We start from the raw sequence: 13261 nt of genomic DNA on the forward strand, positions 1-13261 counted from the left end.
AAAGTTTCCAGAGCAGAATGTGGGTGGCCTTTAACTTTGTGTAGGGTTTGGGGAAGGGAGAAGGGGCGGCATTCTTGGATCCTTTTTCTATCCCATTTTTGGAGCCATCAGATTTGAATCAAGGCTTTCCGTTTGCTAGCTCTGTGGTCTTGGGGCCAGCGAGTCAACTTCTCTGACCCTGAGGGTTGCTCCCTGTCTTCAAGGTAGGTGTGGCTGAGCAGGCGGCCTTGTGTTTCCAGGCTCCACGACATCTGTTATCAAAGCACCAAGCTGAAGGATGTGATCATGGGGGACCTGCTGCCTACCTCCGCCATGATCAAATGCTTGAGCCACGAGTTTGGGATGCCCATTTCTCAAGAGGAACTTTCAAATGAAAGATTGTTGGCCTTACCCCCTCAAGCTGCCACCAATCTTGAAGACTTAAGGAGCCGGCATTCCACCCTCACTTCCGAGATCCAGTCCCACCAAGAGAAGTACCTGCAGTGGCGGAACTCTATGATGTCGAAGAATAAAAAGCAGAACAACCTGATCCAGGTAGGCATTCTCTCTTTCCACCTCGCAACAGGGCCCCCAGGCCATTGCCCCACCTGGGCTCTCCAGCTACCTGTACGGCAATATAGGATGCCTTCCTAACCCCTGGCCTCATCTGGCCTGGGATACTTACTGAGTGGGCAAGAAGCCTCCAGGTGCTCTCTCCCTTGTGGCCCTCTGGCTTCGCAGGGTGCAGGGCTGAAGCCTTCCTGAAAGGCAAAAGGGAATGTTTTTAGATGTATATGTATTACCTTCTCCGTGGCCCCCAGAGTGCATCTCGGAGGAAGAAATAGTGTGTTTGTGTGTGCATGCGTGCATGCAGGTGTGTGTGACATCCTGTAAATTGCTAAGGGCTGGGTGTCATGAAATATCCAAACAACATAGGGAGATAGTTAAACTAATCTGCGTAAGAAAATGGAAAAAGGAGAGAGAAGCTGGTGAAGTGATGGAAGGCTGAGTGCTAGGTGGGCCAAATGGTCAGGGACAACCTCCCTCACCCTCAGGTCAACCAAAAAAACGTAAAAAAAAAACAAACCACAAACACCTAAGATACAACTTAGTTTGTCCAGGATCTGCCTGCATAAAGTGCCCCCCAGTCTCCAGAAAACTTTCTTATAAATGTGAAAGCTTCATATACGTGCTTTCTTTGTGAAAACCAATGAAGAGAGTGATTTTTCTATTAGTGTTCATGTTTTGAGTTTTGTTTTTTCAAAGAATCAGCTCTTGGAATTATTAATCAATTCTGCTTTTTCTGTTTCTCTAATTCATTAATTTCAACTTTTATACTTACATATATATTTTTTAATTTTATTGATAAAATAATGTACAAGTATATACATTCTTAATATACAAACATTCTGTATATAGTATACAATCAATGGCTCACAGTATCATCACATACCTACTTATATTTTTAACTTACATTTGTTTTGTCCTTTTTTCTAGCTTTGTGAGTTGATGACTCTTTAATTCTTTCTTGTTTAATGATAAATACATTTAAGACTATGAAACTTCCTTTATTTATATGCCCCTTGGCCGTATTCTATAAAGTATATATACCATGTGTTTTATTGTTTTTGCCTCAAATTTCTTATTAAATACTAAATAAGACCTACAAACACACCTATAAAAAAGTCCAACAATATTTGGAGTATTGAAGTCTTTCTTATTAAACAATCCCACTTTCTCACACATGTGTATGTACAAGGATATATTGTATTCATCAATGGGTTAATACCATCTTGTTTACACTATTTAACAAGGGGTCTTGAAGATTTTACAACAATGTAACTGTATATAATTCTATAATATGCTACCACATCACTTTATTTAACATCCTCTTTACTCCTTTACTTTGTTGAAATCACTTAGAGACTTGCCCAGATTTTTTTAAAATTATTTTTCTATTATCTAACAAACCACTATTTTTTAATTGCTTAAAGTTTCCTATGAACGCTATAATCAATAATTGAAACCCAAGAGTAATTAACAATTTTAAATTTTTTACAGCTTTATTGAGATATAATTTATATACCATAAAATTCACTTGTCAGAAATGTATATAGCAAGGATTTGGGGTAAATTTATGAAGATATACAACCATCATTGTAATCCAGTTTTAAAATGTATTTATACTTCTAAAACTTTTTGCTCACAAAAAGTTTCTTTGTGTTATTTTGCAGTTAACCCCTGTTCCTACCTCCAACCCCAGGTAACCACGGATCTGGTTTCATTCTGTAAAGATTTTCCTTTCTGGATATTTCATATAAATAGAATCATACAATATATGACTTTTATTTTTGGTTTCTTTAACTCAGTGTGACATGTGTTTTCTGAAAATTTTTATTGTGATAGCACATATACAGCACAAAATTCCCCATTTTAACCAATTTCAACTGTACCATTCAATGATATTAATTACATACACCGTATTATGCCACCATCACCATCACCCATCATCAAATTTTTTCATCACCCCAAACAGAAACTCTATACTCATTAAAGCAGTGACTCCCCGTTTCCCGCTTTCCCCAGCTGCTGGTAATCGCTATTCTACTTTCTGTCTATTCATTTGCATATTCTATGTATTTAATATAAGTGAGATCATACAATATCTGTCCTTTTGTGTCTGGCTTATTTCACACAACATGATGTGCTCAAAGTTCCTCCATGTTGTACCATGTACCAGAACTTCATTTCTTTTTATGGTTGAATAATATTCCATTGAATGGTGTTTCCATTTGCTAAATCAGTGAGAGTGCAATATACTGGAAATGGATTGGCTTTTATAAAGGGGATTTATTAAGTTATAAGTTACAATTCTAAGGTTGTGAAAATGTCCACATTACAGCATCAACAAGAGGATGCTTTCTTGGAGGAAAGACAGCTGGCATCCGGGTTCCTCTGTCACATGGGAAGGCACATGGTGACGTCTCTGTTCTTCTCTCCAGGCTTCTGGTTTCAGACGGCTCTCTCAGCTTTTTGGGATCTCCTGGGATGTTCTCCATCTGTATCTCCAAATGTCTGTGTCTGAGCTTTCTCTAAAATGTTCCCCTTTTAAAAGACTCCAGTAAGCTGATTAAGACCCACTTTAATAGATGGGGGGTCACTTCTCCATGCAAACTAATCAAAAGGTCCCACCCTACAATGGGTCTGTGCCCACATGATTGGATTAAAAGTGTATGGCCGTTCTAAGAAATGATCATGATGAATATACAACTATGTAATGAGAAAAGGAGAATGTTCATTTTGTATATTGAATGGTTTTATTGATAAAACTTCAAAAAAAGTGCATGGTTTTTCTGGGATATATAACAGTTTCAAACCAGCACATATGGATATACCACATTTTGTTTACCCATTAATCTGTGGATTTGTTTCCACCTTTTGAAATTGCTGAGTCATGTGGTAATTCTGTTTAACTTTCTGAGGAGCCACCAAAATGTTTTCCACAGCAAATGTACCATTTTACATTCCCACAAGCAATGTACAGTGGTCCTATTTCTCCACATCTTTGTCAACACTTATTTCCCATTAAAAAATAATAACCATTTTAGTGAATATGAAGTATGTCATTGTGGTTTGATTTGCTTTTATTTCCCTAATGGCTAATGATGTTGAGTATCTTTTCATGTGCTAATTGGTCACTTGTATATCTTCATTGGAGAAATGTCCATATAATTCCTTTGCCCATTTTTTTATTAGGTTGTTTGGGTCTTTATTTTTGAGTTGTAGGAGTTCTTCATGTATTCTGGATATTAAACCCTTATCAATTATATAATTTGCAACTATTTTCTTCCATTCTATGGATTGCCTTTTCACTTTCTTGGTAATATTCTTTGATGCAAAAAAGTTTTTAACTTTGATCAAGTCCCATTTATCCATTTTTTCCTTCTGTTATTTGTGCTTTTGGGGTCATATCCAAGAATCCATTGCCTAATACAAGTTCCTGAAGATTTTCCATTGTTTTCTCCTAAGAAATTTATGGTTTTAGCTCTTATATTTAGTTCTCTGATCTATTTTGAGATACTTTTGGTGTATGGGGTGCGGTGGTTTGAAGCAGTTATGAATCCCAGTAAAGGCCATGTTCTTTTAATCCATTCCTGTGGTGCAGACCTATTGTGCATAGGACCCTTTTATTAGGTTATTCCAATTGAGATGTATCCATTCCCATTCAAGTTGGGTCATAATCCCTTACAGGAGTCCTTTTTGAGAGGGTAAAAGGCAGAAAAAGACCAGGGAAGCTAAGAGGTGAAACCAAGAAAAGCTCAGAGAGGAAGCCACGGAAACCAGAAACTGAAAGCAGTGAAACCTGGGAGAGAAGGGTTATCAGACACCAGCCGTGTGCCTTTCCACATGACAGAGGGGTCCCACGTGCAGCAGCCTGTTTTTCAGAGTCCAGGTATCATCCTGTTGATGCCTTGAGTTGGACATTTTCATGGCTAAGAACTGTAGATTGTAAGTTAATAAATACTCATTGTAAAAACCAACCCATTTCTGGTATACTGCATTTCAGCAACTTTAACAAAGCAAAATATGGTATTGAACTTTATTCTTTTGCATGGTGGATTACAGTTTTCTAAGAATGGTTTTGGGTCCTTGGGGACCTTTGCATTTCTATATGATTTGATGATTGCTTTTCTATTTCTATAAAATGGCTACTGGAATTTTTATTAGGATTATAATGAATCTGTAAAACACGTTGAGCAGTATTGATATCTTAACAATAGTAAGTCTTCCAATCCATGAACACAGATGTCTTTCCACTTATTTGGGTCATCTTTCTTTCAGCAATGTTTTGTGGTTTTCAGTATATCAGTCTTTTACACCCTTGGATAAATTCTTAGATATTTTATTAGATGCTATTATATATGGATTTGTTTTCTTGATTTCCTTTTATGATTGCTTATTGCTTCTGTATAGAAACATGACTGATTTTTGTGTATTGGTCTTATATTCTGCAACTTAAATTTGTTTATTAGCTCTAATAGCATTCTTTCTTTCTTTTCTTATATGCTGTAGGTGGGGGTCACATTTCATTATTTTTCCATGTGAGTATCCCCTTATTGCAGCACCATTTGTTGAATTTTTGCTTGGTTGGTTTTCCATTTGTTTGTTTGCTTGTTTGCTTGTTTGTTTGGGAAAGGCGTGGGTTGGGAATCGAACCCAGGTCACCCGCATAGCAGGTGAGAATTCTATTACTGAATTACCATTGCACCCATTCTAATAGCTTTCTTGTAAATTATTTGGGCTTTTGTATACATAGGTTCATGTCATCTGTGAATAGTGATAGGTTTACTTCTTCCTTCCCAATTTGGATGCCTGTTATTTATTTATTTATTTTTTAGCTTTTTTAATTGTATAATATAACATATACAGAGCAAAGAAAGGAAAAAGCAATAGTTTTCAAAGCACTCTTCAACAAGCAGTTAAAGGACAGATCCCAGAGTTTGTCATGGGCTACCATACCAACAGCTCAGATTTTTCCTTCTTGCTACTCTAGAATACAGAAGGCTAGAGGGCTTAAATATTTTTTTTATCATCACAATTGCCTTTTTTTTCTTTTTTGTGAAAAATAACATATATACCAAAAAAAAAAAAGCAATAAATTTCAAAGCACAGCACCACAATCAGTTGTAGAACGTATTTCAGAGTTTGACAAGGGTTACATTTCCATAATTTTAGGTTTTTACTTCTAGCTGCTCTAAGATACTGGTGACTAAAAGAGATATCAATTTAATGATTCAGCAGTCATATTCATTTGTTAAATCCTATTTTCTCTATTTAACTCCACCATCACCTTTGATCTTTCTATCCCTCTCTTTAGGGGTATTTGGGATATGGCCTTTCTGACTTTTTCATGTTGAGAGGGGGTCTCAATAATATGGGGTAGGGAGATGGAACTAGTTGATGTTCTGGTGAGGCTGGGCCCTCTAGATTTTGGGACTTATCTGGTCCAGAGACCCATCTGGAGGTTGTAGGTTTCTGGAAAGTTACTTAACTTCATGGAACCTTTGTAAAATCTTATATATAGCCCTAAGTGTTCTTTAGGATTGGCTGGAATGGTTTTGGTTGGGGTTTGGCAACTTATGATAGGTAGCAATGTCTAACTGAAGCTTGCATAAGAGCAACCTCCAAAGTAACCTCTCGACTCTATTTGAACGCTCTTTGCCACTGGTACTTTATTAGTTACACTTCTCTTCCCACTTTTGGTCACGATGGAACTGCTGATCTTATGGTGCCAGGGCTGGACTCATTCTCTGGGAGTCATCTCCCACGCCGCCAGGAAAACTTTCACTCCTAATGTCATGTTCCATGTAGGGGGAAGGCAGTGATTTCACCTGCAAAGTTTGGCTTAGAGAGAGTGAGGTCACATCAGAGCAATGAAAGAGGTCCTCCAGAAGTAACTCTTAGACATGTCTGTAGGTAGACCAAGCTTCTCCTCTCCTACATAAGCTTCACAAGAGTAAGCCTCAAGATCAAGGGTTTGGCGTATTGATTTGGGTGTCCCTAATGCCTGACACAGTATCAGGGGATTCCCAGATGGTAAAGTTATAGTTCCATAATTTTTCTCCCATCCCTCAAGGGGCTTTACCAATACTTTTTGATTATCTTCTTAATATATTCTGCGATGTATCCAGGCATTACATTAAGCTATATAGGATTAAAGGCCCTCTTTCTTATTCTTGGCTCCCTGTGTTTCAGTTGTTCAAATGAACTACACAGATATGTTGAATTAGATTATGTGCTACAGAAAATTTAGGTTCCAGATAAAATAAACCTTTCTTCCTTTGGTCTCAAAGAGTATGTGTGGTTCTAAAATACAGACACTGTCTTCCTTACCCTGTGTTCTGAATTGCTTTAACCCCAACCTTATTGGCTTTGTTCTTATCTCTGGATACCAGGTTATACATATGTACATATCAAACGACCTCTCAAAATCCAGAAATAATAATTTATTCCAGAGTAAATGTCTCTTCTATGAGTTTACAATCTAGGCCCCTGTTTTCTTATAAGCATTTTATAAAGGAGACCATACGATAATTTTTCTTTCATTTCTGGCTTATTTTGCCTCACCAAATGTCCTACATGTTCATTCACATCGTTGCGTGCCTCATGACTTCGTTCCTTTCTGTAGCAAACAATATTTGATTATATGTATCCACCAGTGGTTGCCAATCTACTTCTTAGTCTCTGCATCCTTCAGCCATCTGCATTCATTACGCATCCTATATCATGCCCAAAGTCCTCAATCCATCAACACTCTCAATTTTAGATAATTTCATTGTTCCCAAGAGAAAGATAACCAATAAGCACATCCTCACCAAATAGGAAATCTAAACCTCCTCCTAACTGTTGTCCCTCACCCCCATTATTTACCTCTGCTGTTGCTGTGGTAGTGCTGATGGTTTCCTTTTGAACATAACTCCTAGCATGCAATAGCAGTGTTTCCCCTGACCCTGGACTTAAAACACTTTTTGTACACGAATCATACCTTTGAAGCAGTTCTTGCAAGAATTAATTTATATTTATAGTGTTAATTAGTGGGACATAGAGATCTATACAACCCCTTGCAATCTTGTTCACCTTCAATATGGTACTATTACTTATAGACCCACTAGAGAACCACTGTTACTTCTATCTATTCCCTTACATTGGAGTTCAACCTCATTAGCTAACCATTCACCCATCTCTAGCTTCTATGTATCTCTAAGTCCCCTATATTCTGTATTATTAACCTTTGATTTTACCTTTACCATGGTCATGAAAGTGGAATCATACAGTATCTAGCTTTTTGTGCCTGGCTTATTTCACTCAGCATTATGTCTTCAAGGCTCATCCATCTTGTCATGTCCTTCAAGATCTCACTTTGTCTTACTGCTGCATAATATTCCATCGTATGTATGCACCACAGTTTGTTAATTCACTCATCTGTTGATGGGCATTTGGTTTGTTTCCATCTTCTGGTGAATGTGAATAATGCTGCTATCTACGAACATCAGTGTGCAAATGTCTGTTTGTGTCATTGCTTTCAGCTCTTCTAGGTATATACTAAATAGTGCTATTGCTGGGTCATAGGACAACTTGATACTTAGTATCCTAAGGAACCACCGAACTGTCTTCCATAGTGGCTGCACCATTATACATTCCCACCAGCAGTGCACAAGTGTCCCAATTTCTCCACATCCTCTCCAACATTTGTAGTTTCCTGTTTGCTTAATAGCAGCCATTCTTATAGGTGTGAAGTGATATCTCATTGTAGTGTTGATCTACATTTCCCTTACAGCTAATGAAAATGAACATCTCTTCATATGCTTTTGAGTCATCTGTACTTGCTCTTCAGAAAAAAAATGCCTATTCATATCTTTAGTCCATTTTATAATTGGGTTGTTTGCTCTTTTGTTGTTGAGTTATATGATTTCTTTGTGTATATAGGAAATCAAACCTTTGTCCAATATGTGATTTCCAAATATTTTCTCTCATTGAGTTGGCTGCCTCTTCATCTTTTTGACAAAGTCTTTTGAGGTGCAGAAGCATTTGATTTTGAAGAATTCCCATTTATCTATTTTTTTTCTTTCATGGCTCGTGCTTTGGGTGTAAAGTTTAGGAAGCTACCTCTGTTTTAGTTTGCTAGCTGTGGGAATGCAATATACCAAAAATGGAATGGCTTTTAAAAAGAGGAATTTAATAGTTGCTAATTTACAGTTCTAAGGCCGAGAAAATGTCCCAATTAAACAAGTCTATAGAAATGTTCAATCTAAGGCATCCAGGGAAAGATACTTTGGTTCAAGAAGGCCAATAAAGTTCAGAATTTCTCTCTCATCTGGAAGGGCACATGGCAAACACAGCATCATCTGCTAGCTTCTTCTCATGGCTTCCTGTTTCATGAAGCTCCCTGGGAGGCATTTTCCTTCTCCATCTCTGAAGGTCACCAGCTGGCGGACTTTACTTCTCTTGGCTATGTCATTCTGCTCTGCTCTCTCTGAATCTCCTCATTCTCCAAAATGTTTCCTCTTTTATAGGACTCCAGAAACTTCTCAAGACCCACACAGATGGGTGGAGACATGTTGTCACCTAATCCAGTTTAACAACCACTCTTGATTAAATCACATCTCCAGGGAGATGATCTGATTACAGTTTCAAACATATAGTATTGAATAGGGATTATTCTGCCTTTATGAAATGGGATTTAGATTAAAACATGGCTTTCCCAGGGGGCATACATCCTTTCAAACCAGCACAGCCTCCTATTACTAAGTCTTGAAGATACTTCCCTACATTTTCTTCTAGAAGCTTTATGGTGCTAGTTCTTATGTTTAGATGTTTGATCCACTTTGAGTTAATTTTTGTATAGGGTATAAGGTAAGGGTCCTCTTTCATTCTTTTGGCTATTGATATCCAGTTCTCCCATGCCATTTATTGAAAAGACTGTTTTGTTCCAGTTTAGTGAATTTGGGGACCTTGTCAAAAATCAGTTGACCATATATTTGATGGTCAATTTCTGCACCCTTGATTTGATTCCATTGGTCAATACTTCTATCTTTGTTTCAGTACCATGTTGTTTTGATCACTGTGGCTTTATAATAAGTTTTAAAGTAAGGGATTATTATCTTCCCACTTCATTCTTCTTTTTTAGAATGCTTTTGGCTATTTGGGGTCTCTTTCCCTTCCAGATGAATTTGGTACCTAGCTTTTCCAAGTCTTCAAAGAAGGAATTTTGATTGGTACTGCATTGAATCTGCAGATCAATTTGGATAGAACTGACATCTTAGCTATATTTAACTTTCCTGTCCATGAGCAGGAAATGTCTTTCCACCTATTTAGATCTTCTTTGATTTCTTTTAGCACTGTTATGTAGTTTTCTGTGCACGAGTCTTTTATGTACCTAGTTAAGTTCATTTCTAAGTACTTGATTGTTTTAGTTGCTATATTGAATGGAATTTTTTCCTTAACTGACTCCTCAGTTAGGTCATTGCTTGTGTATAGAAACATTACCGATTTTTGCACATTAATTTTATATACTGCCACTTTTCTGAATATGTATTAGCTTACATAACTTTGTTGTATATTTCTCAGAATTTTCTAAGTATAGTATCATGTCATCTGCAAATAATGAAAGTTTTACTTCTTCCTTTCCAATTTGGATGGCTTTTATTTCTTTGTTCTGCCTGATTGCTCTAGCTAGAAATTCTAGCACATTGTTCAATAATAGCGGTGACAGTGGGCATCCTTGTCTCATTCCTGATCTTAGGGGAAAAGCATTCAGTCTCTCTCCATTGAGTACAATACTGGCTATCAGGTTTTCATATGCCCTTTATCATATTAAGGAAGTTACCTTTGATTCCTATCTTTTGAAGTGTTTTTATCAGAAAAAGATGTTGAATTTTGTTGAATGCTTTTTCAGCTTCTATCGAGATGATCATGTGATTTTCCCTTTTGATTTCTTAATGTGCTGTATTAAATCAATTTATTTTCTTGTGTTGAACCATCCTTGTATTCCTGGTATAAACCCCACTTGGTCAGGGTGTATAATTAATTTAATGTGCTTTTGGGTTCAATTTATTTTGTTGAGAATTTTTGTATCTATGTTCATTAGGGAGATTGGCCTGTAGTTTTGTTTTCTTATAGCATCTTTACCTGGATTTGGTATTAAAATGATAGTAGCTTCATAAAATAAGCTAAGTAGTGTTCCTTTTCTCTCAATTTTTTAGAAAAGTTTGAGGAGGATTGGTGTTAGTTCTTTTTGGAATGTTTGATGAAATTCCCCATTTGAAGCCATTTCTTTGTAGAAAGATTTTTGACGAATGATTCAATCTCTTTACTTGTAATTGGTTTGTTGAGATCTTCTATTTCTTCCTGAGTCAGTGTAGCTTGTTTGTGTGTCTCCAGGAATTTTTCCATTCCATCCAAGTTGTCTAGTTTTTTGTCATATATTTGTTCATAGTTTTGTTGTATAAAACATCTATCACTCCCTTTAGTTTTGCCAATGTCTGTCTCATGTACTTTGGATTTCCTTGATTGGAAGATAAACATTTATGATTGTTATATCTTCTTGGTGAATTGACCCTTTAATTAGTATATAGTGTCCTTCTTTGTCTCTTATGATGTCTTTACATTTAAAGTCTATTTTGTCCAATATTAGTATAGCTACTCCTGCTTTCTTTTGATTACAACTTTCATGGAAAATCTTTTTTCCTCATTTCCCTTTCATTCTATTTGTATCCTTGTGTCTAAGATGAGTCTCTTGTAAGCAGCATATAGCTGGATTATATTTCTTAATCTATTCTGCCAATCTGTGTCTTTTAATTGGTAAATTTAGTACATTAACATTCAGAGTTATTACTGAAAAGGCATTTCTTGAACCTATAATCTTATCTTTTGGATTTTATTTGTCAGATCTATATATTCTTTTACCTCTTTCTGTTTCTATCCTTTAAGTTACCCTTACTGGTACTTTTTAATTCTGTGCCCTCCTCCAGACCTTCATCTCCTGTCTTTTTTTTTTTTTTCAGTTGGCAGAACTCCCTTTAATATTTCTTGTAGGGCCAGTGTCTTGTTGACACATTCTTTCAGGATTTGTTTGTGAAAATGTTAATCTCTCCCTCAGTTTTGAAGGACAGTTTGGCTGGGTACAAAATTCTTGGCTGGAAGCCTTTCTCTTTCAGGATCTTAAATATATCATACCATTGCCTTCTCACTTCCATGGTGCTAGTTGAGTAGTCTGAACTCAGTCTTTTATGGTTACTCTTGTATTTAGTAGATTGTTTTTCTCTTCCTACTTTCAGAATTTTCTGCTTCTCTTCCATATTTGACAGACTGATTAGTATGTGTCTTAGGGAAGGCCTATTTGGATTTATTCTATTTGGAATTCATGGAGCGAATTATATCCCTATTATATCCTCAACTACTCTTCCTAGCCCTTTACTCTTCTTCTGGAACATCAGTGATTGTTATATTTGTGCACTTTTTTGCTTTTGTTTTTGTTTTTTTTTAATGTTCATAACATTAATTTTTATTTTGTTCTCATGCACGATCAAAGAGTTCAAATGCCTGATTTTATGTTTGATTATGAAAAAACTCTAAACAAATTTAATATTCTATTCATGTCCATTCTACTTGAGTCTGTATTAGATATGGTACAGGCACATAAGAATACTGAGGACATAAAGGGATAACTACAAACAGCAAATAACACAAATAACAAATAACAAATTAATTTCACTGTACAAGCTAAATCAAATACTAATTCATAGGCAACAGTAGCTGGTATTCATATAAAATAAGAAAATCACTGAATAAAGACTCTCAAAACTGATTAAAGGCCATGAGCATCAGGTTTGCTCCCTACATGGCAGAAAAAAGTTCAGACAGCATGGATGAATTGGAATTGCAAAATTATTTCACTTACTCAAAAGGCAATACAATATATGAGATAACAAATAAGAAGTAAAGCAGAAAGAGAACTATAAGAGAAAAGCTTTTTTCACCTGAGGTTTTTCACCTGAGGTTTTTGCAAGTTCAATTACATAAGGTTTTCCAAATGCTTTTTTTTAATTAATTAAAAAAATTTTTTTAAATACCAAAAAACACCAAACGCAAACATTCATAACTTTTGATGATTCTGTTCTACATATATAATCAGTAATTCACAATATCATCACATAGCCGTACACTTTGTCTTGTCCATTATTTCCCTGAGATCCAATTCAAATTTTTCCATCTTTTTTTGCCATTTGCTGTTTTGAGTGTTCAAAACCAGCTGTTCTGTCCTCCAGTTCACTTACTCTTCCTTCTGCCTCTTCAAATCTGCTGTTGTGTGTCTCTAGTATGTTTTTTATTTGGTCTACAGAATCTTCAATCTCTGTGACACATGCTACTTTTTTCTATTTACTCTTTCAAATTCCTCTTTATGCTCTTCTAGTGTCTTCTTGATCTCCTGTATTAGCCGTCCCATTTATTTTATTTAGTAGAGTTATATGAATATCTTTGATTAGTTGTTCCAACGTTTGTGTCTCCTCTGGTGTTTTAATTTGGTCATTCGTCAGGGCTATATCTGTCTGTGTTGTGATGTGCTTAGTGATCTTCTGCCACACATAAATATCTTGATTGATTTACTTTGGAGTTGATTTCCTTCAGTAGTCTAAAGACTTGTGTTTGTGGGATGGATGTGTAGCAGGATACCGGGTGTGGGGTGGGGCACAACAGTGTGGTGATGTGTTGCAGCGCAGCT

At 36.3% G+C, this 13261-nt stretch overlaps 1 protein-coding gene across 9 annotated transcripts in view; it reads left to right on the forward strand.

The window, feature by feature from the left end:
- CFAP92 (cilia and flagella associated protein 92 (putative)) overlaps positions 1 to 13261 on the forward strand; it is a 226504-nt gene that overhangs the window by 130122 nt on the left and 83121 nt on the right. For 8 of the 9 annotated variants that reach the window (XM_077116383.1, XM_077116381.1, XM_077116384.1 and 5 more), the window contains one exon: positions 240 to 534. The exons of the other annotated variant lie outside the window; for it this stretch is intronic. In XM_077116383.1, coding sequence (XP_076972498.1) covers positions 240 to 534 — 295 coding nt within the window. The remainder of the gene's footprint in view (positions 1 to 239; positions 535 to 13261) is intronic. 9 annotated transcript variants of the gene reach the window in all.

The sequence above is a fragment of the Tamandua tetradactyla genome, chromosome 9 (genome assembly GCF_023851605.1).
Source record: "Tamandua tetradactyla isolate mTamTet1 chromosome 9, mTamTet1.pri, whole genome shotgun sequence".
NCBI lineage: Eukaryota > Metazoa > Chordata > Mammalia > Pilosa > Myrmecophagidae > Tamandua > Tamandua tetradactyla.